General features: G+C 36.6%; 1 protein-coding gene across 1 annotated transcript in view; it reads right to left on the minus strand.

Annotated features, from left to right (window-relative positions):
- The window catches only part of LOC113226049 (heat shock 70 kDa protein cognate 5), a 39840-nt gene extending 17487 nt beyond the window's left edge, over positions 1 to 22353 (minus strand). The window contains exons 1-11 of the mRNA XM_026458555.1: positions 22167 to 22353; positions 21896 to 21951; positions 17539 to 17626; positions 16043 to 16280; positions 15085 to 15246; positions 14324 to 14414; positions 12293 to 12455; positions 11347 to 11502; positions 3867 to 4013; positions 2123 to 2363; positions 434 to 561 (exon numbers count right to left, since the gene is read on the minus strand). Of these exons, the coding sequence (XP_026314340.1) occupies positions 434 to 561; positions 2123 to 2363; positions 3867 to 4013; positions 11347 to 11502; positions 12293 to 12455; positions 14324 to 14414; positions 15085 to 15246; positions 16043 to 16280; positions 17539 to 17626; positions 21896 to 21951; positions 22167 to 22265 (1569 nt within the window). The 5' untranslated portion in view covers positions 22266 to 22353. The remainder of the gene's footprint in view (positions 1 to 433; positions 562 to 2122; positions 2364 to 3866; positions 4014 to 11346; positions 11503 to 12292; positions 12456 to 14323; positions 14415 to 15084; positions 15247 to 16042; positions 16281 to 17538; positions 17627 to 21895; positions 21952 to 22166) is intronic.
- Positions 22354 to 26420: the final 4067 nt, after the last annotated feature.

Raw genomic sequence — 26420 nt, forward strand, 5'->3', positions numbered from 1 at the left:
AGGTTAATAACTTTCGATCGTTGTATGGAGTGTACGGGTGTTCTTGACATTATCTTTTGATTTAGTCGAGTATTACTTATTTCACAGTAACTGTGGCGAACCGGTTCTATATGCGCTCGGGACGATACGCGCGGGAAGACGACACGGCCTAGCGTGACGTCACGACGAGCGCCTGCAGCGCAGCGGCGAACTTGTCTTATCGACAGCCACAGGCGACGGTCGACCCTATTACTCGACCTTATACAATTATATGATATTTGCAAGCCAAGCTGTGTAATTGAGATGGCGAATATACCAGCTCTATAGTAATACAGTCCAGTTTTAGTTCACGTCCCATTAGGACATTAATTGGAACTGTTTTGGAAGGATGCGAATGCAGAACGGGAGTAGACTCCCGGATCATACCGAGACTTCTGTCTCGTTCCAGACTGACCTGAGGCACTCCTCTTGGCGCGGGTGGGATGCCAACAAGCGAGAACTGTCCCAGCAGTTTGTTGTCGGCCGCCATCTCACGCTCGCCCTGGTGCACCTTGATTTCCACCTGTGTTTGTCCATCAGCCGCTGCAGCAATTTTCAACGTATTATTTAATAGGCTACGGAAGTTCTTCTTAAATTGGAATATTATGTTTTTACTACCATATTATTATTATTATTTTTTTTTTTTTTTTGAGAAATTACTCCATCAGCGTCTTTCTTGAAATCAATGGACCAAGAAGTATATATCCGGTGGAAACAGTGGAATCATAATATGCTAAGAAAAAAATATATAAAAAAGGAGAGGCCCTAATAATGTACTTTGGGGCACTCCACTAGGTATGACATGCCATCTGAATATATAAATTATTCACGACTACTGCTTGAGATCTATTATTCATGTACGAAGAAAACTACACAAAAAGGTCACCTCCGATACTTATTTTAGCAAGTTTATTCAGGACAATATTAAATTATGGTCAATTCTATCAAAAGCATTTCTATAATCATTGTAGTCTGTCATTTTTGAAGACGGCGTAAAATGACATTGCAAGGTTGCCAGTTTTCATAAAATTTTTAATAGTCACGTAGTTGTCGTCGACAGTTTTATCGACAGATCGTGAAATAAAATACAATTTTGCCAAAAATGTCTATATTATGAATTTGACGGCGTTCTAATACTAATTGCATTATTGCCTTCTTTATTCTTATTTTGACAGTTGGCCTGCTAGTACCGAAAACGATTTTTTTTAAAACATTTTAATAAGGACGAATTTGATTATCTATATTGAATTAAAGCGAAAAACTTTAAGCAATATCTCCTCGACTTATTTTTTATAGATATAGTTCTAAATGCAGTGAATGTAAATACGAACACAATAGAAATACCATGAAATGAATTTATAAAGAGTAAAAATACTATGCCTAATTAGTTATTTACAATATAAGTATCTAGATGTGGCAAATAATTTATAAATGTAGCGTGGTTTCTAGGAAAGCCGCAGGCATTGAGCTTGCGACTAGCTGGTACTACGCTATGATCTGGCGCCGCTGCAAAAGTGCACGCGCATGGGCGCGGCACTGATCGACGGCGCTTAAAACACAAAACTAAACTTTATTCAATTACAAAGCGTATTTCAATCTATTCATTAGCAAAAAAAAAGATAAAGGCATTTTAACCGACTTCAAAAAAGGAGGAGGTACTCAATTCGAGGTTTTTTTGGGGTGAGTATTTTACGCGATTACTCAGACATTTGTGAATCTACTTCGACGATTCTCTTTTTGATGGAAAGGAGATACCTCAGCAGTGGTTACATTCAACTTTGAGGAAAAAATATTTCACTTCTAGGGGTGGCAAATTAGGGGACGAATGCGGTTTATTGGATCTCACCCACTTTCTGATAATCGATTTCAATAAAACTTGGCAAATAAATATAACTCCATAATCTTTTGAGGTCGGTTTTTTTAAAATAAAATAGTTATAATTATTTATTGAGCCGCCAAATAAAGACCGCAAAAGTATAATAAATATGTAACAAAATTGGTATGTAGTGACATGCTGTGTTGTCTTTTTTACTCATTTTAAGTTGCTTAACTTAAGTTCCGACACGAAATCGTGTTTACTCGCTAATAACACCAAAAATCTTACCTGTCGAGAAGACCTGACTTTTCTTAGTGGGGATCGTGGTATTTCTTGTAATGAGTTTGGTGAACACTCCTCCTAGGGTCTCGATACCCAACGAGAGCGGGGTCACATCCAGTAGAAGGATATCCGTGACGTCACCGGCTAGGACTCCACCTTGGACCGCCGCGCCAACGGCCACGGCTTCGTCAGGGTTCACGGACCGCGAGGGTGCGCGCCCGAAGATCTCTTGCACTGTAGATTGGACCTGGAGGAGAAGAGAGTAGGAAATGAGCACTTTATTGGACACATATAGAACATACTGCCAAAAAATCTCTTTGGTCAATTGCAGTTACCGCGCATGCCTTGCTATCCCGTTGCTATTTCTATTTTTAAAAGCATGAGAATAACAAAGAAAAATGGCCTTGTGTTGGGCAATTGTCAGAAAAGTTTCAAATTGAGAAAATCGTCGTGCTAGCTCTAAGGGCCTGCTGGCGTCAACTCGTAGCGGAGGCCAAGACCCACTTCAGGTCGCTGACTAGCGCAGGCAAAACACTATAGAAATACCATGAAATTAATTTATAAAGAGTAAAAATGCTATGCCTATTCTAATTAGTTATTTACAATATTAGTATCTAGATGTGGTAAATAAGTTATAAATGTAGCGTGGTTTCTAGGAAAGCCGCAGGCATTGAGCTTGCGACTAGCTGGTACTACGCTATGATCTGGCGCCGCTGCAAAAGTGCACGCGTATGGGCGCGGCACTGATCGACGGCGCTTAAAACACAAACTAAACTTTATTCCATTTCAAAGCGTATTTCAATCTATACATTAGCAAAAAAAAAAGAGAATGGCATTTTAACCGACTTTAAAAAAGGATGAGATTCTCAACTCGAGGTTTTTTTGGGGTGAGTATTTTACGCGATTATTCAGACCTTTGTGTATCTACTTCGACGATTCTCTTTTTGATGGAAAGGAGATAACCTCAGAAGTGGTTACATTCAACTTTGAGGAAAAAATATTTCACTTCTAGGGGTGGCAAATTAGGGGACAAATCCGCAGTAACAAATTTTTCAAAATATTTGTTACGAAAAAGGCAAAATTTGGATATAATAGACAAGGGTATTTTTCCATAACCCCACATTTCTTAGGCCTGCAGAGTGCGTGTTCCATTTTTAGTTCTTATATTCCGTCCAACCATTTATTTATAACAATACATTTTACTCATATTTTATTTATGAAGAAGTTTTAATCGTGGATGCGAGCGGGTTAAAAAAAGAATATATTTTCTGATTGGGATCGTGATGTTGCGTTTGACAATTTGTTTACTCAAGAATTAATAATTAATGTTAATAAGGATTCAGGCGATGATTCCCGTTTATATGGAGAAGAATCCGACGATTCGTTATAACAAACAACAAGAATTTATTATAATTTATTTCGTTTCATTATAATTTATTAGACAGGTACCAAAATTTATCAACTTGAATGATAAAAAATTTATCAACTTGATTTTTGTTACATAATCTGATGGCTCGATAAATATCGGAGCTAAAAAGCACGTCACCTCACTAAAATTAAATAATAAAAGAGTCCAGGATACTTCCTGGACTCTTTTATTTTTTAATTTTACACTTTTTTGTCTATGGTTGTATGTCAACAATTACGGAATTTCGGAGGCATGCAATTTGTCAAGTTAAATAAACGCTTGTTTCTCACTCGGTCTTCTTCTGAATTTGGCGATATCAAAAGTAGTTTTGCCGAGACTGACCTTGGGCATTCGCGTCATGCCGCCGACAAGCAGCACCTCGCCGACGTCGCTGCGCTGCACCTCCGCGTCCTGCAGCGCGCGCTGGCACGGCGCCACGGTGCGTTTGATCAGGTCGCCCACCAGCCCCTCCAGCTTCGAGCGGGTCATCTGCCATCAAACATAAAAGCACCTAGTATATTAGGAAGATGGTTCCATGTCATGAGAATAGAAACCATTTATTGCATAACGCCACAACACAATAACACACAGTAAGAAATTGAAAAAAAAAAAAATTAAAACCAACAAATTAAAACAAAAATAAATAAGAATAACAAAAAAAAATTAAATAATATTAATTTATTTCTTTAAAATCTTTTACTAAGATTTTATTCATTAAAATCTTAGTAATAGGTAATGAAATGACCACAAATCTCAACATTATTGTGTACTAAGTAGATGTCACATGTGCGACGTGGCGTATGTAAAAGGAAGCTGATTTTCAGTGGACCCTAAAACTGAGTAAGTATCGGACGTGTGTGTGGCGTATAAACTAAAATAAATTGCGTATATATTTCTGTAACGTAGTATGTCGTGTTCTTATGGTATGTTCTCTTATATTTATAGAATACTTAAATAATTAATTTGAAACATACATACAATGATAAGCGTGTACAATGTAGTGTCCAATATTTACAACAAACAAAATAGAACTTATTTAGTTTAAAAAGAAACCCATAGCGATATTTGTGTCACGTCACGCAGGAGAACCGTGTCAGGGTTAGAAATACTCATGATTTTTTTTGAAAAAATTGAAAAAACCGAAAAGACACGATTGTTGAAAAAATCATAATTAATCACGATTTTTTGTTTTTTTCATTTCATCATACAGTTTAACTACATTTTTGCTTAAGACGTAGTAATTGTAAAAGATTAATTAATCGCGGCAAGCCAGTTATTTTTATTTAAGTATTATAATAATGATGTTGATTTCGCAGATGTAAAAGACCCTAATCTTTAAAATATAATTTTCTGATTTTATGTTGATTTCTGTGAAAGAAAATAAAATTAAACATATTTAATTAAATCAGGATTTAAATCATAATTTAAATCTTGCCGCGTGCCCCGGCTTACGAGCCAATAAAGTGCGGCAGCTCCGTCTTGTTATAAGCAAACAGGTTTCGTCCTGCATCGTAGGTACTTACCACGCATAACAGCGTGCAGTCTCCTATGCCATAAAAGGCCATTATTATTTTAACCAATAAAAAGTGAAGTGTGTATACAGATTTGAAACAGGTTCTCAACAGGTTAACAGGTTTTCAATTAGGATGTATTTTTATGTGTACGTATGTTACGTGTCTACTCAGAAATTTGTGAACCGATATCGATGGTACTTTTTTTTATGGAAAGGGGGTACCTCAGTAGTGGTCCGATTCAATGGATTTCATCCACTTTCCGTTATCCGATTTCAATAAAACTTTTTTTTTACAAAAAATTGTTCTAATCATTTACAATTAAAGGATGATGACCATTATTGCCCTTACCTCACTTAGCATGTCCAGCAAATTCATATTTTTAATTATCCTACATTCATTAAAACTAAAAATTTCTGATAATACGCAACAGTGGTGCGTTCAAAGTTGGCGCGCACATTGTATGGCCGTTTCCCTATGCTCCTACTGGGTGCTTCTACTGAACTAAATATGTCCTTATGCTCTTACTGGTAGGACCAAAAGGATAAATGTCCTCGTGCTCCTACTAATGCACTGTAATATTTATATGTAATTAATATTGTAGTACTCGATTGTATGTTACCGATTCTCTAAGCTTATCAGCCTCTTCAGTGAAAGCTATTAACGTACTTACATATAATTTATATTACATATAATTTATAATTACATACAATTTATAAACAATGAAACAAAAGACATTTAAAATTTTTGATGAATTGATATTCAATTATTTTTTATGTGAAATTACCCCACTAGTTTGTTATAATTATTAAAACGAACACTCAGAAAAAATTCGTTCGATCCGGGATTTCACGTAAAAAAGAATTGAATATTAATTCAATAAAACTTTAAAAACAATGAATAACGACATCTCTAGCCAGGGCTGGTAACTGTAAAGGTATCTAACTGGGTGACGAAATGCTTAAAATTTCTCATAGATGGCGCTACGACTAAAAGTAATTGAAAAAGCCGAAGATACGACAACAAACATAGAAAAATTCGTGAGGTTCGCTGGTTCGTTCCGTGTCTTAGTTGGTATGTCGTCTGCCACGGTATGCTAGAAGACGTCGGTTCGAATCCGGCCGGATCGTAGGAATTTTTTCTGTGTTCGATCTTTGTATTAATAGTTATAACAAAAGTCATTTTACTTGTCATTTTTACATGTCAGTGATTTTTCTGAAGACGGAATAGATTTCTTGTTTTTTGATAATTAAATTAAAAATATGTGAAAGTATGGAAAAGCCTACACTTATAAAAAGGGAAGGTGGAACAAAATTGTTACACTCATTCATCAGTTCTATAAGCAAAAAAACAAAAGTTTTATTTTTATTCTAGTTTCTTCTAGTTCACTGTACTTATTAGATACGACGTCACGATAGGAGCAAAGGACATATTAATCCTCGTGCTCCTACCAGTAGGAGCATGAGGAACGGCCCATTGCAACTTATACCGGGTGGAACAGAACGACCGACAAAGCCGAAAACCGTGAAGAGTCTTAAATATGTACTTAACTGTACTGAAAGTCTTTTTGCTCTAAGTGTAATAGTTTCCAAGTTATTCAATGATAAAGATTTGCTTGAAAAGTCTGTATTGTCAACCCTACATCATAAAACACAGCTGTTTGGAGGCAACTACCGGGAGGTACTCAGGGCAAAAAACTTTGAAATTTAATAGGTCGCTGACCTCCGTCGTTGATCAGCACCCCATCAGTCGCTTTCTTTGATCAATCACTTTGTTTGATCGGTCATCATGTGAATCATGATTAATTATTCGGGTATTTTATTGTATTATTTTGAGAGTAATTAACACCCCTAAATTCCGTGTTTGACGACCCAATATTTACATTTACCGAAAAAATGCACCTCTCATAGAATCTTCGGGAGACATGTTGTTTCTAAACTATGCGTTGTTATAAACTACCTACAACAACTTAAGAAAAGTAAAGTTTTCTAAATGATTCTGGCAGGAGTTCAACCATGTTTTCTGCGTCATAAGATAAGACTAACTTAAATAAACATAACTAAATTAAGTAAACACGTTCTACAACATGCGTCAAATACTCAAATTACAATAGTCTCGTAACCCTTAATAAATTGAAGAGTTCATTTTAATGAGATCAACATTTAAAACGAAAATTTCTGTTAACTTGAGATGAGTAGTTGAAATTTTAATAAATGTAATGTGAAAATAAATAAATCGGTGCTTGGAGGTCTGCAGACCACCTCCACGGTTCGTTTTCTTATTTTTGAGTATCGATTATCACATTGTTAAATTTGATTATTTATTACAATTCATTAAACGACCTGCAATTACCTTACTTTTACTTTTGAATTGCTCATGGTACTTATACCAGACAAGACGATTATTGCGAAACCTATTTCTTTATCATAATTGTTTTTTTTAAATTAACATTTAGATATTAGTTATCAATGATATCCGATGCGTACGCCGCCGCCGCACTGTGATTCCCACATAGGCCATAAATCAAAAAAAATCATTGGCTTATCCCGGTTAGATCAACTCACTAAGTTAGTAACTAGTTAACAAGCTTCCAAAAACTATAAATATCAATGTAATTAGGTCACGTTATCATTCACTTTTGTGCATCGGAAGTGAGCGCATCGCGAGACTAATTATCACCACGTGTGAGTCATCGAAACTTAATCACTTTGTTTTTGAGTGTCACTATTCCAAATCAAGTGTTTACGTGTTGTGAAAGCATGGAGATCCAAGAGCATGGTATGTACTTTTATTATCAATTTTTTTTAATTTTTTTATGCATACTTTTTTTTATATAATTTTTTTATTGAAGGCAGTTTTTTGGTGAAAATTTTTGGCATAACTTAATTTCCTTTAGACCTACAACTTTTGGCTGCGCTGAGCTGCACCTGAGGTATATGGTTTTTGAATAAGGAGTATGTCCTTATTAAGAGCTATAAGTTTCATTTGCATCTTGCTGCCTCTTCTTGGCTTAAAGGGGTGTCAAAGTATGCATGTCCATAGTATTGAATTTTTAATTTTTTTTTAAGTTCAGCTTTCATATTGTTTTAGGTACATTTTTCAAATGTTCTGTATCGAGGATGACAATTTTTGATATTTGGCACTCTAAAGTGGGTAATCCAAATGAAAAAATGCAACACGTCCTGAGCACTTTGACCGAAACATCATCCCTTTCTGACGACATCGAAAATATTGATTTAGAGACTTTAAGCCTTAAAATTAAGAATATTTGTAAACGAATTTCCCACTACTGGGCAAAGTCGAATCGTACTAGATCTAAATTCTTAGAAAAATATTCAGATTGGCTGCATGTCGTTGAAAATATTGATGTACAGCGAACTGAGTTACGTGTATCTCAGAGCTTTGACGAAGTTAAACCATCAACTTCTTCATCGCATGGCCGTCCGAGAATTAACTTTGACGACACCAGTAAACGTACAAAAAGGAGAAGATTGGCTAGTTTGTCTAACCAAGACCCTTCTCTTGTACAGTCATTGCTCAATGCGTCCGATAGCTTGTCTTGTCCTGAAATCGATTCTAGCGAAGTTTTATCGCTCATTGTTGAAGCTCAGTTAACTCGACATCAATATATATTAGTAAAGAAATTTATAGACAATAAGTTTTCAAAAAACCATTTTCCCATCTTACCAAAGTGTCGTGGAATCTAAAAAACACTGTTATCCTTCAGATATTACTGTTACAGAATCATCCGCCGAAGTCGAACTTCAAAGTTTATTAGATCATACTGCCAATCGGATTCTCAAGTCTCAAAAAGATGTTTTGGATAGTGTACCTAATGAGTCTCTAGATAAGATATCTTTGATAGGGAAATGGGGTTTCGATGGCAGTACAGGGCATTCAGAATATAAACAGTGTTTTTCTGACTCCACTCTTGAAGACAGTAGCCTGTTTGTTACTTCGTATGTGCCACTTCAGCTTGTTTTGACAACAGATAACAAAGAAAATTCAGTAGTTTTGTGGAAAAATCCTCGTCCTTCATCAACTCGATACTGTCGTCCTATACGCCTCCGATATTTGAAGGAATCGACTGCAGTGTCAGTTGAGGAAGAAGCTCATTTTAAAGATAAAATAAGGAACTTGCAGCCTACTGTTTTCAAGGAAGAAGATCGCGAATATCGCATTACTCATTGTTTGCAACTTACTATGGTAGATGGTAAAGTGTGTAATGCACTTAGTGGTGTTTCTTCATCAAAATGTTTTATTTGTAACGCCTTGCCCAGTGAAATGAACAAAATTGACGAATGTTTAAATAAGGAAGTCGATGAGAGTAAATATGAATTTGGTTTATCACCTCTTCACGCGTTAATACGTTTTTTTGAATATTTTGTTCATGTCGCGTACAAGTTAGATGTTAGGAAATGGCAAGCTAGGTCCGCTAATGACAAAATGCTTGTTGCTGCAAAAAAATCTTATGTTCAGACTCAATTTAGAGAAAGATTAGGGCTTATAGTGGATAAGCCTAAAAGTGGCGGAAGCGGAACATCAAACGATGGTAATACAGCCAGGCGGTTTTTCTCGAATTCAGAAATTTCCGCTGAAATTACTGGGATCAAGAAGGATCTCCTAGATCGTTGCTGGATCATCCTTCAATGTTTAAATTCGGGATATAATATTAATAAGACGAACTTCGAAGAGTTCGCTTTAGAGACGGCTCGGCAGTTAGTTGCCGAGTATCCGTGGTATAACATGCCTGCTTCCGTTCACAAAGTTCTAATTCATGGTGCTAATGTTATAGATTACGGTTTGTTGTCAATCGGAGAGTTGTCTGAAGAAGCAGCTGAAGCGACTAACAAATACATCAAGTCTTTTAGAAAAAATCATACGCGTAAAATGAGTCGCATTGTGACCAACACAGATTTAGTAAATAGGCTGCTTCTTCATTCAGATCCCTTCATAACAGGTCTACGAAAGTTACCTGTTAAAAAAAAAGGTGTACTGTCAAAAGCTGTATTAGACTTGTTATGTATTTAAAGTTAATATTGTTGAGATTTAATGTATTTTGGTATAATTTGTGTTTTGTTTGTATTTTGTAAAATGAACTTTTTTATGTATTTTTATTGTTTTAATTTATTCATTTGTGGTTATTGTTAATACAAATAATCATTATTTACACAGTTTTACCATTAAAAGTCGCAGTATAAAATGTTTTAGATACATCGTCTAAAAACAAAATTACTGCGAGACATTTTTACACCTAAATATTGTCAAATATTTTTTAAAATGTATAATTTTATTAATTTACGTTTACCTAATCATATTTTAACGTAATAAAATAAAAAAATAATAATAATTTCGGAGTTACGTATTTATGACCGCCTTAGTATGGAGCGTGAATCACCGTGCGCCGCGCGCATCACTATGCAGAGTTGCCAAGTAAGCAACTTTGTCCCTTTATGTGACGATTTGACATCAAAAGCGTCTTTTATTTCTAGCGACAAAAAAAAATTTGGTATTTATTGGTGCGTATTTAATTAGGTTTAATCGTTTAAAATTTAATATTATTTTTATCTTAGTATTCAGGAGTCTTTTGCTTGTACTGTGACCATTCTGTTTAGTGATATTTGCTTTAGTCTAATTGGTAACACTTTTTCATTCATAAATTAGTCCAAAATGACTGGTTGTTTGGTAACTCGTGGTCTCATGTTTTTCTCGTGTTTACAACACAAAACAACGTTTACTTATTAATTTTTGGGTTGTGACAGCAACTTATTGGAATAGTGCTGTTTATAAGTAGTGTTTGTGTTAAGCAAGTAAAGTGTATTAGTGTGTTTGTGTGGAAAACCACATCGGCGTGTGACCGGCACACCCAGGAATGTGTCTGAAATGTCTGAATGTCTGCAAGAGTAAAGGGGACGTGGACTAATCGAACATCCTTTTAATTTAAAGTAAGTTCAATGTTTTTTAATTACCTATTCAAGTGAGTACACTTATTTCTTTTGCGAGTGCCAATGACACGAACGCCGCCTGTGGGGCAGTAGATGTACTAACACGATTGATTCGCGTAGGGTTGTTGCACCGCGAAAAGTTTAAATCTGGACGAACATATTCCAACTGCTCTGATTTTCATTTAAAGTAAATAAAACTCATGTATGTAGGGTTCTTAACGTGACATTTTCGGCTTTGTCGGTCGTTCCGTTCCACCGTGTATAGGATACATCCAACACAAGACACACGTTTGCGCGCAATGTATGTGCAAACCTTGAACGCACCACTGTTCCGAATTTGCGGCGTAAAGGTGAAGAAATAAATACCTTGAGGTTCATGTGCTTGGGTCCTGAAGAATCCATGGTAAGATATGGAAGGTTGATGTCTGTCTGCGCAGAGCCGGACAGCTCGATTTTCGCTTTCTCAGCGGCTTCCTTCAACCGCTGCATTGCCATCGCGTCCTTTCGGAGATCAACGCCTTGCTGAAAATAGACGAGTACTGTAGACATATGCATACCTCATCGAGTATATAATCAGAAATGGAGACGAATTCATCGGTAATTAAATAATATATGTAATTTTCCAATTTTCGTCCATTATAGCAAAGCTCAAGTTAAACTGGTCGATTTGAAAACAATTGATGACACCCGTCAATTACTTCGAATTTGGGCTGACTAATCGGACCGCAGTAGTCACCGTAATGATTTGGCAGAATAGTTTTTCAAACAAATTAAATGATCGCTCATCACCGACAGGGAGTCCACCCTCACACTCTGGAACCGAGTCGATGCTGTATGGTTTCAGAGGAGCTTTCTCCGACGTACAATTTGGTTATAGAATGAACTCCATGACGGGGTTTTCCCGCAGGAATACACCATGGAGTCCTTCAAAAGGGGTTTGAGAAGGGTCCTAAAGGGTCAGCAACGGGCTTGTGACGCCCCTGGTGTTGCAGGCGTTCATAGGCGACGGTAGCCGCTTTCCATCAGGTGGGCCGTATGCTTGTTTGCTGCCTACATAATTAAAAAAAAAAGACATTTCATCTCTATTTCTGGTTACATACCCTATGTGTGGTGGTCACATAACAAATATTCACGTGTGTACTATACCCCCGGTTTGCCACGCGAGTGGCCCGCAAAGGCCCAGACCGCGCGTGTCACATATTCATTTACAATTATTTATATACATTGTAAAAGTGATTAAAAACCATATTGAACTCCAATTAATCATTAATTTCTTCGCCCAGAATTTCCAACGTGATAAAAAAAAACTCACATCTCTCTTAAAATCGTCAACCAAGAAGTTGACTATAACGTTATCGAAGTCTTCTCCGCCCAGGAGGGTGTCGCCGTTGGTAGATTTCACCTCGAACACACCCTTCTGGATCTCCAGCACTGAGATATCGAAGGTACCACCGCCCAAGTCGTATACCGCAATACTGAAATAGAGATTTGTTTTGTGCATGTAGTGTAAATAATAAATATGAGATTGTAACACTGTTAATGACAGTAGAGCTCCCTGTGAGTTTGTCCAGGGAAATACTGCCACCATGCCTATTTCTGCCGCCAAGCAGTAGTGTGCGCATTACTGCATTCCGGTTTCGAAGGGTAAGGGTGCTGGTGAAATTACAGGCAAACGGGACTTGTCAACTTATGTCACAGGGTGAAGGACGCAGTGGCAATGACCCTAAAATCTTTGTGAATTACACCCAAATTTACGAGAGAAATAAATGTAGGCCATACAAATATTTCTCCCGGCCCAGAACCTCTGTGTGGCAGTCCAGCATGATGACCCTTCGGCCACGGAGGCAGTTGTTATACAATAAATGTCTGTGCGATTATAACCCGAACACATAGCGACATGCCCGGGGAATATATCCACAAGTTTTTCTGGCACTTAATTTATCACCACACTACTATAAAGTTAAGCGGCTTTGCTAGTGCTAAATTAGAAAAGAAACTCGCCAAGTGCGAGTCGGGACGCACTCACGATGGCGTAGAATTGTTACAACCAAATGTTCGGTAAAACTGTTAATAAAATAATTGCACGGGTGGTCAACGTTGTAAATTAATTTACAATTTTTACATTATAATCATTCAGCATGCGTAGCATGGCTGTATATCGCATGCGATACGTGATAAACCTCCCCGTGACATATTTATTTTAATCGACAAATCTATGCTGCTATTATTAAAATTTTATTTTGTTTTAGTAAATTTTAAATACATAGTTATAGTTGTTGTCGATAGTTTTATCGATAGATTGTGAAAGGTAAAATTTTGCTAAAAATGTTTAAATTGTGAATTTTATGACGTTCTAATTATTAGACTGCGTAACTGCGTTATTTTCTTTATTCTGTTTTTGACAGTCGACCTACTAGTATCGAAATCAATTTTTGATCATATACTTCATTTTATAACAACAGGTGGATTTGTTTATGTAAATGTGTCTTTGTATTTTTAATAGACATAGTTCGAACTTATAAAAATTAAATATTCAAATGGACCTGTGCCCAGTACTAGGGACGAATAACGTGCCGATGACGATTTATATGAAATATTCGGCTATTTTTTGCATAAACGTAACCAACATTCAGTCGATAGTATATTTATCGATTGCAAACACTAACTGCTTGCAAGCGGGCAACACTTTAGCGCAATGAACTGTCATTTTACTCCATCATAAAAAAACAGACTGTAAGTACAACGAGGGCTCCCGTCACTCGGTTACGCGATAAGTGCCTACGATAAGAGTACCGCCGATGGTGCAAGCGCTCAGACAAATCTTTCATTTACATTACAATCCTAGTACAGCCCCAGCATTCGGTTCCGCACGACTGCACACGGCAGTCAACGTTATTTTCACCTCTCTGAGCGTGGCCTTAGGTTCGTTTTTCGTTGTAGTGAGCGCCTGGTGTCATTACTCAGATTTAGTAGGCTACTACAGCGTAGGTGTTTTTTATTTTGCATGAGTGATGTATCTATTACGTAGTAACTGTAATCTGTGATACAAGTAAGATACTCTGAGCGACCCCTTCCTAATATATAATTATATATAATACCCTACCTAATACATCTTCCTAATCATCTTCTTTTACGTTAAAAGGGAAATTGTTTTAGGGCGACCATGATTTGTGTTTTAGCCTCTCCTGTAAAATGTTGTCTAAAGAACTTATTAGGTTTTGTTATGGGACAGCTGTGTAGTTTTGAACAACATTGTCTAATCTCTCGCGGTCGAATTATTATAGTTAAAATAAATCTTGTTAGATTTGTAAATTGCAGAAAATAAAGTCACAAAGACACTTACATCTTGTCATCGGTCTTGTCCATACCGTAGGCGAGTGCCGCGGCTGTCGGCTCGTTGATAACACGTAGTACGTTAAGTCCCGCAATTTGACCTGGCGAACAATAATTGCAACTTTTTTATTTAAAAAACGACTTCAAAAGTTCATGGGATTACATCTATTCGCCAAGTTTCATTGAAATCGGTTACCGGAAAAGTGCGCGAAACCCGATTCATCACCTAGTTTGCGATCCTTAGAGGTGGAATATTTATTCAAATTTAAATGGGACCAATACAACATCTTTCCAACAAAAAAAGAATCATCAAAATCGATTTACAAATGCCGAGAGTTATCGCGTAACATACATACAATATTGACTATTAAGAACCTCCTCCTTTTTGTTGAAGCCAGTTAAAAAAGTAAGTGGCCTAACAGTTTATACTGTGGGCCCTGGATGAACAAGGCCCAATAGAGATATTATTTTTATTACAATATATAATAATATATAATATGTTTGGAATATACGGAGACGTACACCCAGGTCAGTTGTTGGCGCTGTGCTATTCCAGCTTTCTAATTTATGGTTTCTGTTTATACAGACTTTATCCAGTATGCAGCACTGAATAAAGTCAGTGTAAACAGACTGATTTGAAGTCAGGGCCTGACTGAATGAGGTTCCTATGCGGGTTTTTCTCGCACAAGTAATACTGCCCGTGTAACCAAGAGGTTGATCTGGAAGGGCAGTAAAAACAAACCTTAAGTAGAAAGATGTGTCTGTACTTACCGGCATCCTTAGTGGCTTGTCTCTGCGAATCGTTGAAGTAAGCTGGTACGGTTATAACGGCGTTTTTAACGGGTTGGTTCAAATAGGCTTCGGCGGTCTCTTTCATCTTCATGAGCACGAAAGCACCGATTTGTGACGGAGAATACACTTTTCCATCACTGCCTGGAAAGTCAAGCAGGGTTGATGTTTTAGTGGAAAGAGACAAAGTATATTACAACACCAGCAATTAACACTGCACTATTTTAAAAATTGCTCACTCAAAGCTTTAAATCTCAAAGATCTGGGGACATTGATATTTTACACCCCGAGAAGTAAGTTGACACATCTCATGTGCTTGTAATTACAAAAATTCAATGTCATTCATTCATTCATTCACCCAACAATAAACAGAACTGCCATTCGTTCCTTTAAAAAACTTCAAATAGAAATTTAAAAAATGAAATCAGAGTTATATGATTATACAACCCCTTTCCTAGAACCATACTACATTCCATTTTCCAACTGCTGTTGGAATGTACCATGCTACATTACAACTGCTGTAGGAATGTAGCATGATTCTAGAAAAGCCGCACAAGTTTTAACCGCGACTAATTACTACTATGCTGATCCGAAAATGCGAAAAACGCGACCAGGCGCACGATTTGCGATTCCCATCACATGTTGTTAAAAAAAAAAGATTACATCTAACTTTAATAAATAATCTATTGCAATTAACAGTTACAAAATTTACAAGAACACAAAATTTACAAGAACGCAAAATCAACACCGAACCAATGGACAGTATTAGAAAATTAAAACAATTGAATGAAAAGACTACCAGTCAAATATTTTTTTAAATTAGACCTAAAACGTAAAAGGAAGATAACTGATCCGACTTGAAAAAATACTGGATTCTTTTTGGGAAAGACGTTTGGGTACGAAAAAAAGATTAATTGTCTTTGGCTTTTCAGAAACTTACCCTGTACCCAAGCATCTCCATTCGAAGCTCTCACAACCTTGTACGACAGATTCTTCATGTCCTGCTTGACCTCAGGGTCGTCGAAGCGACGCCCGATCAAACGTTTTGTGGCATAGAAAGTGTTGCCACTGTTGGTGACCGCCTGCCTCTTCGCCGGCATACCAACGAGGCGTTCGCCATCTTTGGTGAATGCTACGTGTGAGGGAGTTGTGCGGGATCCTTCGCTGTTTTCAACTACCTGTTCACAAATATTATAATATTAAGTGACGGGACGAACAAGTGTGCGCCCGATGGTAAGCTACACGCCTGTCCATAACAGTTGCAGTGCCATTCAGCTCTTTAAATCGCAAAGATATGACGCGCAATGCCACTGCGCCTGTCACCTCAGGGTGAGACATAAGTTGACAAGTTCCATGTGCCTGTAATTTCACCAACACCCTTATCCTTCAAAACCGGAACACAGTAATGGACGAACTCTTTCACAAGGAGCTCTACTGCTACTAACTACTGCTTTATTGCGGCGGAACAGATTCGAATTTTTGTGACGATATTGTATATAGCATAATGAAGTTTATGGTCATACGTATCTAGATTGTATGTTACAAAATTGACTATCAAGTTCGTTATACAATGTACAATATCGTTAAAAAAATTCGCTTCCATTCCGCCGCAATACATTGAGCCTAATGAAATGCTGAACAATTCAGAATTTGATCTGTATGCGGCCGTACAAAATATAAGATGCGCTGCTATGTTTCTTTGGAGTCACACTACCTTCTTAAGTGGTTTCACTGTTTCTATTATCTGTCAAACTTTTGACAGTAACAGCCGTGTTTATACTACATTAAAGGTGGTTTTCCACCGGCGAGACGAGAATTGAAATTTCGCTGTCCTATTTCCCCCAAAAATGGTTGTGGATAGTGCTGTTTAGTTTGGCTGAAGCTTTTAACCTTCAACTTCTTCACAAAACGACTTCAAAAATTCAAAAAAGGAGGAGGTTCTCAATTCGCCCGATATTTATTTTTATGTATGTTACGTACATACTCTTTTGTAATTTGTGAACCGATTATGAAGATTCTTTTTTGTTGTTGCAAAGAGTACCTCAGAAGTGGTCCCATTTAAATTGAATTGAAGAAAATATTCCACGTTTAAGGGCGGCAAACTAAAGGATAAACGACTTTTGAGGTCGGTTTTTTTAGTACTCTGTACTGAGATTATTAAATCTCTAATCGTACGTACCCCACGACGATATTAATAGTCATCACGATCTCGCGCGAGAAATAGTGTTTCCGTGCATAATACTTTATGTAAGCAACAATACGTCATCAACAAATATTTCAATTCAAAGATGCGCTAGAAGGGAATTGAAATTTTTCCATACAAATTTCAATCCTCGTCTCGCCTCGCATGTGGAAAAGTACCTTAATACTTGGCGGCAACTAACCTCTCACACAAGAAACTCTGCTGCTAGTAAAATAACGTGTAAATTAAAATACCTTGGGCGTTTTGCCCTCCATGACTGCGACGCAGGAGTTGGTGGTGCCCAAGTCAATGCCGATGACGGCGCCGCGAACTGTATCTGACCTGGGAAAACAGACGACTTTACAATAAAATTAAAAAAAAAACTATACAAATCAGTATACTGCAAAAAGGCACCATCTGTAATCCAACTACTCGTCATTATTATGCGTTGTATGTGTCCTTACACATATAAGCCGCGCTCTTATTTTGTATAGAGTTACCCTACTTGTTCTTATTCTACTATGGTTTAAGAGCTAAAAAGTTTAAGTAGTTGAGGAGTTCAGGTTGCAGCAACAGATCCGTATTGTTATCATCTATAATATTACCAATATTATACACGTATACGGTAATGATATTGTAGGTTCAGATTGACTATAGCAAGTTTTGTTGTGAGCTGTCAATTGAAGCAACAGGCAAGTTATCATGCCAGTTCATAATTTCAACTGTCAGTTCTTTGATCTTGCACCTCCGCAAAGGTCTTAAGTGCATCGGGCACAGGGACCGCTCATGGGTGCTACTTACAGAAGTCAAACTTGAGTACACACAAATATAATAAATAACAAAATCGTAAGTATCAAAGTATCAATGGCCTCTACACCCTCATACTCAGTACTATTTTTTGACTGTCTTTAATTATAATACTTGAACATTATGCGACCACCACTAATCATAAATTTGAATGTTTTTACAAAACAGGTTGTAGTAGTACCTCTACACCCTCATACTCAGTACTATATTTTGACTGTCTTTAATTATAATACTTGAACATTATGCGACCACCACTAATCATAAATTTGTATGTTTTTACAAAACAGGTTGTAGTAGCACTGTATTGTATTAATTAAGACCTAACTGAAATTAATTTGATTCAACTGTTGAACAAAGACCTATGTGCAAGACTGCTTATTCTCAGGACATTGTACATTTTGTTCGCTGTTCTTAATATGGATATCAGATTGACTGGAGTTCCGAAATGAAATTATATATAAAAATTCTGAAAACACATATAGATAGCCCTTATTTTGAACAACGAGATTATGTATTTATCCTCTTTTCACTGTATAATCACATCAGACTCTGTTCTTAGGATGAGTCAAATTTATTGTCAAATATACAAATAAATCTATCTTTATTGAGCCTTCAAACTAAACGCTTATAGAAGCGCCGCCGTCACGCCACTACTAATTGTCATAATACGCCTGAAGAAACTGTATTTGTATAACGCAAAAAGAAACATAAAATACAGAAAGACATAATAGTGACCATTTTATTTTTCTGATCTAATTGAGTTATTTATACGTTGTACCTTTTTTAAGGTGCGTCCACAATTTTTTATTTGTTTTAACTTTATTTGTAATTTTTATTTTTAAATCGGCCATTTCAAAAAGGGTCCACTGAAAACCAGCGTTGTAGCTCCGCCGCAGTATTTGCTGAGTTGGGCCCTTTTCAGTGCAATACACGATAAGCACAAAATCATATTGTATTTGTGACATGTGTTTGTGCTGAATAAATTTATTTTCTTTCTTTCTCTCTATAAAATATTTGTAAAACCAGTTGCAGCGCCACTATCACGTATGGCCTATATGTATTTCCCTCGTGAGTTAGGGTGTAATGTGTGTGTCCAAGGCACTCGCGACACAGGGCTTTCCCTAGTGCGGGGCTATGTTGAGTGTGTGCGTTATAATTTAAAAAAATTGTGAACAAAAAACTAATGTAGCGCTACAGATGCGCGGCTGTTGCGCCACTGCAGGCAGCGCCTCTACAAACTTCTAATTTGAAAACACCTAGAACGTTGAAGAATTGATACTTCTTCCAAGTGTTTTCATAGCAGTTTCATCACAATATTTTCATAAATCACTAAAGCAAGTAAAGTAAGTACTGCCTTCTTACCTGTTTCTGCCGCCAAGCATTACTGCTTTCCGGTTTTGAAGGGCAGGGATACTGGTTAAATTATATTAGGTGAATCAAATATAAACGGTAATTTTTAAAATTATATTTATTGAATAATATTATACAAAAACTATACCTTCAACATTTTTCAATATAGTCTCCTGCATTATCTACACACTTCTGCCACCGATTTGGAAGCTTGAATATTCCTTCTTCATAAAAAGATTGAGGGCGAGTTGTCAACCAATCGCGCACGTGCTTCTCGACATCGTCATTGCTTTCAAATCGTTTTCCTCCAAGTGATTCTTTCAAGGGCGCAAACAAAAAGTAGTCGCAAGGGGACAAGTCTGGACTGTAAGGAGGGTGTTCGAGAGTTTCCCAGCCCATTTCTTCCAATTTATCCCTTGTCAACAATGCGGTGTGAGGCCTTGCGTTGTCATGGAGAAGGATGACATCTCGTTTTCCACACGTTCTCGTCCATCCCTAAATTCTCTGGCCCACGTATACACTCGATTCTGAGACAGAGTAGTGTCCCCAAACTGTGCCCGCAAACGAGTAAAAATTTCCGAAGGTTTAACACCTTCATTTGCTAAAAATTTTATGACAATGCGTTGCGCAACAGATGGATGTACCTCTTGCTCGGTCATGGCTGTACTGACGGCAGAACACAACACTGCTGCGAATTAAGCTGTTACCCCCACTCCTATTAAACAAAACAACAACAACAACACCGCCACATCAGGTCCGAACGTATTTGGTACAGTCAACAGTAAAATTACCGTTTATATTTGATTCACCCTCGTATCAACTTTTGTCTCAGTGACGGGCACAGTGGCAGGGCCCCTCCGGTCTTTGCATTTGAAAGCTCTGAGTGGCACTGCAACAGTTATGGGCAGAAGGATCGCTTACCACATATTCGGCCCATCATGTGGTAGTATAAAATAAAATAAAAGTAATTTTTAATAAATTCACTCAAATTCAAATTAAAAATAATCTTTATTTTATAGGTAATCATTATTACACTTGAAATCGTCACAATGGTTAAACTCTACCACTCATTCATAAAGCAGATCTCAATCTGCCTTATGAATGAGCGGTAGAGTTTAACTTTAACTTTAAGTATTCTCAAAGAATGAGCAAGAAACTCTAGGGGTTGCTCTTTGTAAATAACATTTGTAAACATTCAACATTTATATATATTATTAAATACTTTTTTTTTTTAATTTGAAACATCAGAGATCGAGACTACCTCCATGAGCTAGACGGGTTACTACCACGGATTTTTGTCATCCAAGTATGCAGAAGTTGTATAATAACCTTTAGTATAAAGTTTTTGTTTGACTATAGCTTTAAACCTCATGAAAGGCAAATTTTGTATATCAACCGGAATCTTGTTATAGAAGCGTATACATTGCCCCTTAAATGACTTTTTTACTTTGTAAAGACGACTATCAAGAAAAGCTAGTTTATTTTTATTCCTCGTATTAATGTCACTATTTTTCATAAAGAAATTACTATTTCTTTTAACATAAATTACATTTTCATAAATGTACTAATGTGAGGCTAGTGTAAGAATGTTAATTTCCTTGAACTTATCTCTCAAAGATACTTTGGGGCCCAGATTATAATTGCCCTAACTGCATGTTTCTGCAGGATAAAGATTCTATTGATATTGGCGGCATTACGGTGAAAGTAGCTGAAGTAAACCAATCTAGCAGTTTCGACATCTGAAATGCACATAATTTCAATTCAGGGGCACAGCACTTAGAGCGGATCATACCTGGGTACTCCTATGGGAGAAACGTGTCTCTCGACTGGTCTTCTGAATCGCAGGTATATGTACCACTTGTACCTTTTTGATGGTACCACTAGTACTAATTAGTCTTTTTTGTATAATATCAAGTGACAGGATGAACAAGTTGTGCGCCTGATGGTAAGCTACACACCTGTCCATAACAGTTGCAGAGCCACTTAGAGCTTTATATCACAAAGATCTGAGGGGCACTGCCACCGCGCCCGTCATCCTGAGACATAAATTGACAAGTCTGTGTGCTTGTAATTTCACCAGCAGCCTTACCCTCCAAAACCAGATCACAGTACCGTGCTCATTACTGCTTGGCGGCAGAAATATTTAAGATGGCAGTACTTCCCTGAACGTTCACAAGGAGCTCTGCTGCTCCTAGTACTTATTTTCATAAGCAGTTTCCTAGTTGCATCTCATTTTCGTCTAACCTCCATCTTGTTACAATTTCGCAACTTACGCGTAAAAAGAAAACGCTTATACGGCCAAAGGTACATAATATATATACATAATACAACTAGTTTGAATTAAGAAAAGAATACGTCAGAAGATATAGGTTTATAATATATCCAAAGGTTGCCTAACAACACGATTTGAGGTTATGACGAAATTATGTTGTAAAAGCAATTCATTCTACTCACTTATTTCTGAACTGCACTCCATTTCGCTGGTAAATAGGAACTGTGGGCGCTGCAGCCTGCAATACCGAGAAATGTAATGAACTTTAACGGAAAACTGAATTCAGATAAGTCACATGTGGAACATCGGCCGCCTTCATACCGGTCGAGAATATATAGGAAATTTGATAATAAGGTCCATACAATGGTGATAATAAAGAAGCGATTGAATTTAGTGACATTATTGTTATGACATGCGATTTTCATTCGTTTTCAAAAATGCAGTATCACTTACACTTCTCAGAATTGTGGTAAAATTTCTGTGTGTATAATCTGAGCCTATCCCAGAGTGCTCTAAAACCTTTCGGCCGATCGCCCGCGTAGCGCACAACATTTTTATCACAATAATATCAACTATTTAATTTATTTTCAGATTTATTTCACTTCAAACAGAACATGTGGGTGACGCAACTTCATGAAAGAACGATTTTTTCTTTTTTTTCTAGCACACTTCGGTAATATTTTCTTGCCAGATGAGAAATGGCGCGCCCGGTGGAATGTTCTCGTTTTATCTAGTAATGGCATGAATTCGTTTTCTATGTACACAAGTAACAATTTTCATTGGATAAACGTATTTAAGAAACGTCGTTCACCAATCAGTGTCGAGCATTTAAATGTCATTTTTCGACATGCTCAATTAGAACGTACTTGCAATTATATAATGCGCTATTTTCTTGAACAGTTTGTGCGCTGCAAATAAAGAAGTTGAAGTAACAATAATCCGTCTACGAAGTAAATTGACATAACTTTGTTTCTTTCGTACTTTTTAAATATCTTTTTATATATTTTATATGTTGATGTGCGTAATTCTAGGAGTTTAATTTTTAGTATTTAGAGCTTCTTAAATTCTGTTATTTAGTTATGCAATGCTCATCTAATAAACTATAGCCATCTAGTGTAGAATAGAAATACCATAAAGTAACTTCTGCCACCTAGCGCCAATTGGGCACTGGGCACTACTCTTAGTTAACTAATATATTTTTCTTTAGCTAGATGGCGCTATTGAAATAAATACATAATTTAAAAATAATATTGTATAATTCATAGTTTTAAAAATATTAAGTTTTTAAGTTCAATTACTAATTTTATATTTTTTGGTTTGGAAGCACTTTTTAGTTATATAGTCCATAAATAATTTTTTGCCTTTTAATTTATGTAATTAGGTTGATTACATTGTTGCCAAAACCAATAAAAAAAAAATTAAGAAATCGTATAGTAAATACATTAACATCACAAATTGGAAAGATATATTAACATGCAGTTATACTTTCAACTACATTGTAATAAAGTATTTTTATGAATATACAAAAAAAAAACAAAAGCAACTAATGGGTTACGTTTCAGCAATATTTAAATTGTTTAAAAAGTGAGCCATAAGTTTCGAAGTCAAAGTCAAAGTCAAAGTCAAAGATTATTTATTGCATAGGTAAAATAAATTTACACTTGAAAACATTGACTTACAATTATATGGACGTCGGGTCCGCGCTAAAAAGTGTCCGCACTTGTACGAGTAAGGCGTTAAAATCGTATACAGAGCGTCAAACTCCGCTAAAACGTCACATTTAAGCTACTGCTCGTTCACTACGCTGACCTCCCTGAGAAGAACGAGCAAGAAACTCTAGGGATTGCTCTTTTCAAATAAACTTAAATGCTATGGAATACACTTTGAATCAAATTTGTGTGGATTCTGGAGCCATGTCGTCTTTCTATACATCTTTATCTAACACGTAGTCTTCAATTTTGTAATATGATTTTTCGATCAAAATATTTTTAATGTAGTTTTTAAACTTAGGAAATGATAAACTTAATATATGCTCCGGAATCTTATTGTAAAAACGTATACAGTTCCCCATAAAAGAGTTGTTTACCTTGGTTAAACGAAATCGTGGTACCATGAGTTTGGACTTAGCTCTAAGGTTAATATTATGGATATCTTCTTTCTTATTGAAATTATGTATATTTTTACGGGCATATAAAATATTTGAGTAAATGTACTGTGATGCCACAGTCATGATACCAGTCTCCTTAAACTTTTCTCTGAGAGATACCCGAGAGCCTAGACGGTACACAGAACGAATCGCTCGTTTTTGCAATACAAATATGGTTTGAATATCTGCTGCTTTACCCCACATGAGAATCCCGTAGGACATTATACTATGGAAGTAACTAAAGTAAACTAGTCTAGCAGTACTAACATCGGTAAGCTCACGTATTCTGCGGACTGCGTATGCAGCGGAGCTTAATCTGCTGGCCAGAGACGATATATGTGGAAACCACTGAAGTTTACTATCTAAGGTCACTCCCAAGAAGACTGCTTTATTAACAAGGTCTAACTTTTCTCCGTTTATTTCTATGCTTGGACTAGTCGATTTTACGTTAGGTAATTCAAATTTAACACATTTTGTCTTCTTGGCATTAAACAATAAATTGTTAGCATTAAACCAATAAACTACCTTAGAGAGGGTATCATTAATACGGTAATAGTTAATGTCACGTCTGTCTGTTTTGGATGTGTCATCAGCAAACAACACTATTTCGCAATGGTCCTTAACAACGGTTTCATATTAATTGTCGTAATACTTTTTTCAATTCTAAAGGTAGCTCATTAATATTCCGGGGAACCGGTGCGCCGCAGTCTGTTTGTCTGTATTGTTTGCTCGAATGACATGCAGCTAAAACGAACAGAGTACTCAAATTAAGTAGTAAATACTTACTTCTTTTCAGTCAGTACGCACTTAAATTTCATTCAAGAAAATGAAATAAAAAGTTATAGTAACGGAATACGACAAATAAAAATAAATGATATATAATAACTACATGAACTATAATTTCAGTTTATCAGTTACGTTTTTCTATCGCCGGGCCAGACATGAGGTTCTATATACATATATGAGGTTCTATAGGCTAGACTTGGGGTCCTATAGCCGGGCCAGATTTGATGGCCTGTCGCCGGGCTAGAGCGGGTCCACCGCCCTTGAGTTCTTCGCGCACCTGGTGTTTGCCACCTGGGCATACCGCGCTACTTGCTCCGCGCTCTTGAGTTCTCCGCGATTCCGTACAACTCTAGGCGTCCGTGACTACCGTACGGGACGTCCTACGCGTGTGACCTAGTGCTCAAGCCAAGTATCTTATACGTACGCGGAACCATCTCCGTTGTACCCACCCTTGAACTTTCTAAAACCGATGAAATATAAGTATAAAACCATTTTTGAAGAGTTTTATTTATAATCTGTAGACTCGGGGACATAAACTCAGACTTTTCAGTATCTTTAGATTTACTAATATTTATTCAAGCGTCTTCTTAATTGAGAAACAATGTTTGTTGACTTTCGAACGAATGGTTCAATTAAAATTAGCTCTAAATCGTTTTAAGTATATACATGTCAGCCATATGGATAACAGTCAGCAAAAATATTGTTTAAAATTTTTTTATAGAAGTCATTATTGAACGTTGCAATATCACTTTTACTAGTTCTACGCTTAGAATAATAACGCATAAATGATAGTTTCATATCAAACGAACTGTCACAAGTGAGGCAAAAATCAAATTCATGTAGGTTAGTTTTAGTAGTAGGTTAATTTTCGGTTTTAGTGAACATTTATATAAAAATACAAGTTGAAACGCGTTACTTCCTTGTGGAATGTGATGTTAGTATCTATTTTATGTTTGTCTGCTCTCTTTTTTCGTTCGTTTGTAACTCTATTCACGTTTAAATTCCGCCGAGTTCTGAGTACCTGTTTTTGACGCCACTAGTGACAATACATAATTACTCTTGTACCGCCACAGCAATGCGTAGCAAATCTTTATTTAAACTTAAAATAATAACGCATATTCTAAGGCCGCAAACTCGTTCTCGGCCTGTCTTGGTGTGTCTCGGCGAGTGTGTACAGCCGGCATAAAAGATGACGTTGATCTAAAGACGAGTTTGTTTATATAAATGTTTAAGGAATTTCGTTTTGCTTGACGAACAACAATTCTTATGGTAATTAATAAGTAATTTTACATCATTCCTCTGAAACCAACGCGTTAAGTGACACGCTTACAACCAAAATATAAGCAATTTCATTTTAATAAAATGGATGGAGTATGTCCATCACCTACAACCGGTACGGCTTCTCAAATTTTTGCAAATGCTCTACAATTTTTCGCTAGTGCACAATGTCTCATTACAGAAAACTGGCCTCCAAACGCCGAGATTCCAAGTGAGTAAATTTAGAAATGATTACTAAAATCAATTATATTTTTAACCGACTTCAAATAAAGGAGGAGGTTCTCAATTCGAATGTATGTTTTTTTTGTATGTATGTTACGCGATAACTCCGGTATTTGTGAACCGATTTTCATGATTCTTTTTTTGTTGGAAAGAGGGTGCCACCATAGTGGTCCCATTTCATTTTGAAGAAAATCATCCACCTCGAAGGGTGGCTGTTCACGCATGAAGATTCATTTTTATAAATAGCGCCTAAATTTTAGTTAAGGAGCAATTAT

This window comes from Hyposmocoma kahamanoa, unplaced genomic scaffold (assembly GCF_003589595.1).
Source record: "Hyposmocoma kahamanoa isolate Upper Pololo Valley unplaced genomic scaffold, ASM358959v1 181, whole genome shotgun sequence".
Lineage (NCBI taxonomy): Eukaryota > Metazoa > Arthropoda > Insecta > Lepidoptera > Cosmopterigidae > Hyposmocoma > Hyposmocoma kahamanoa.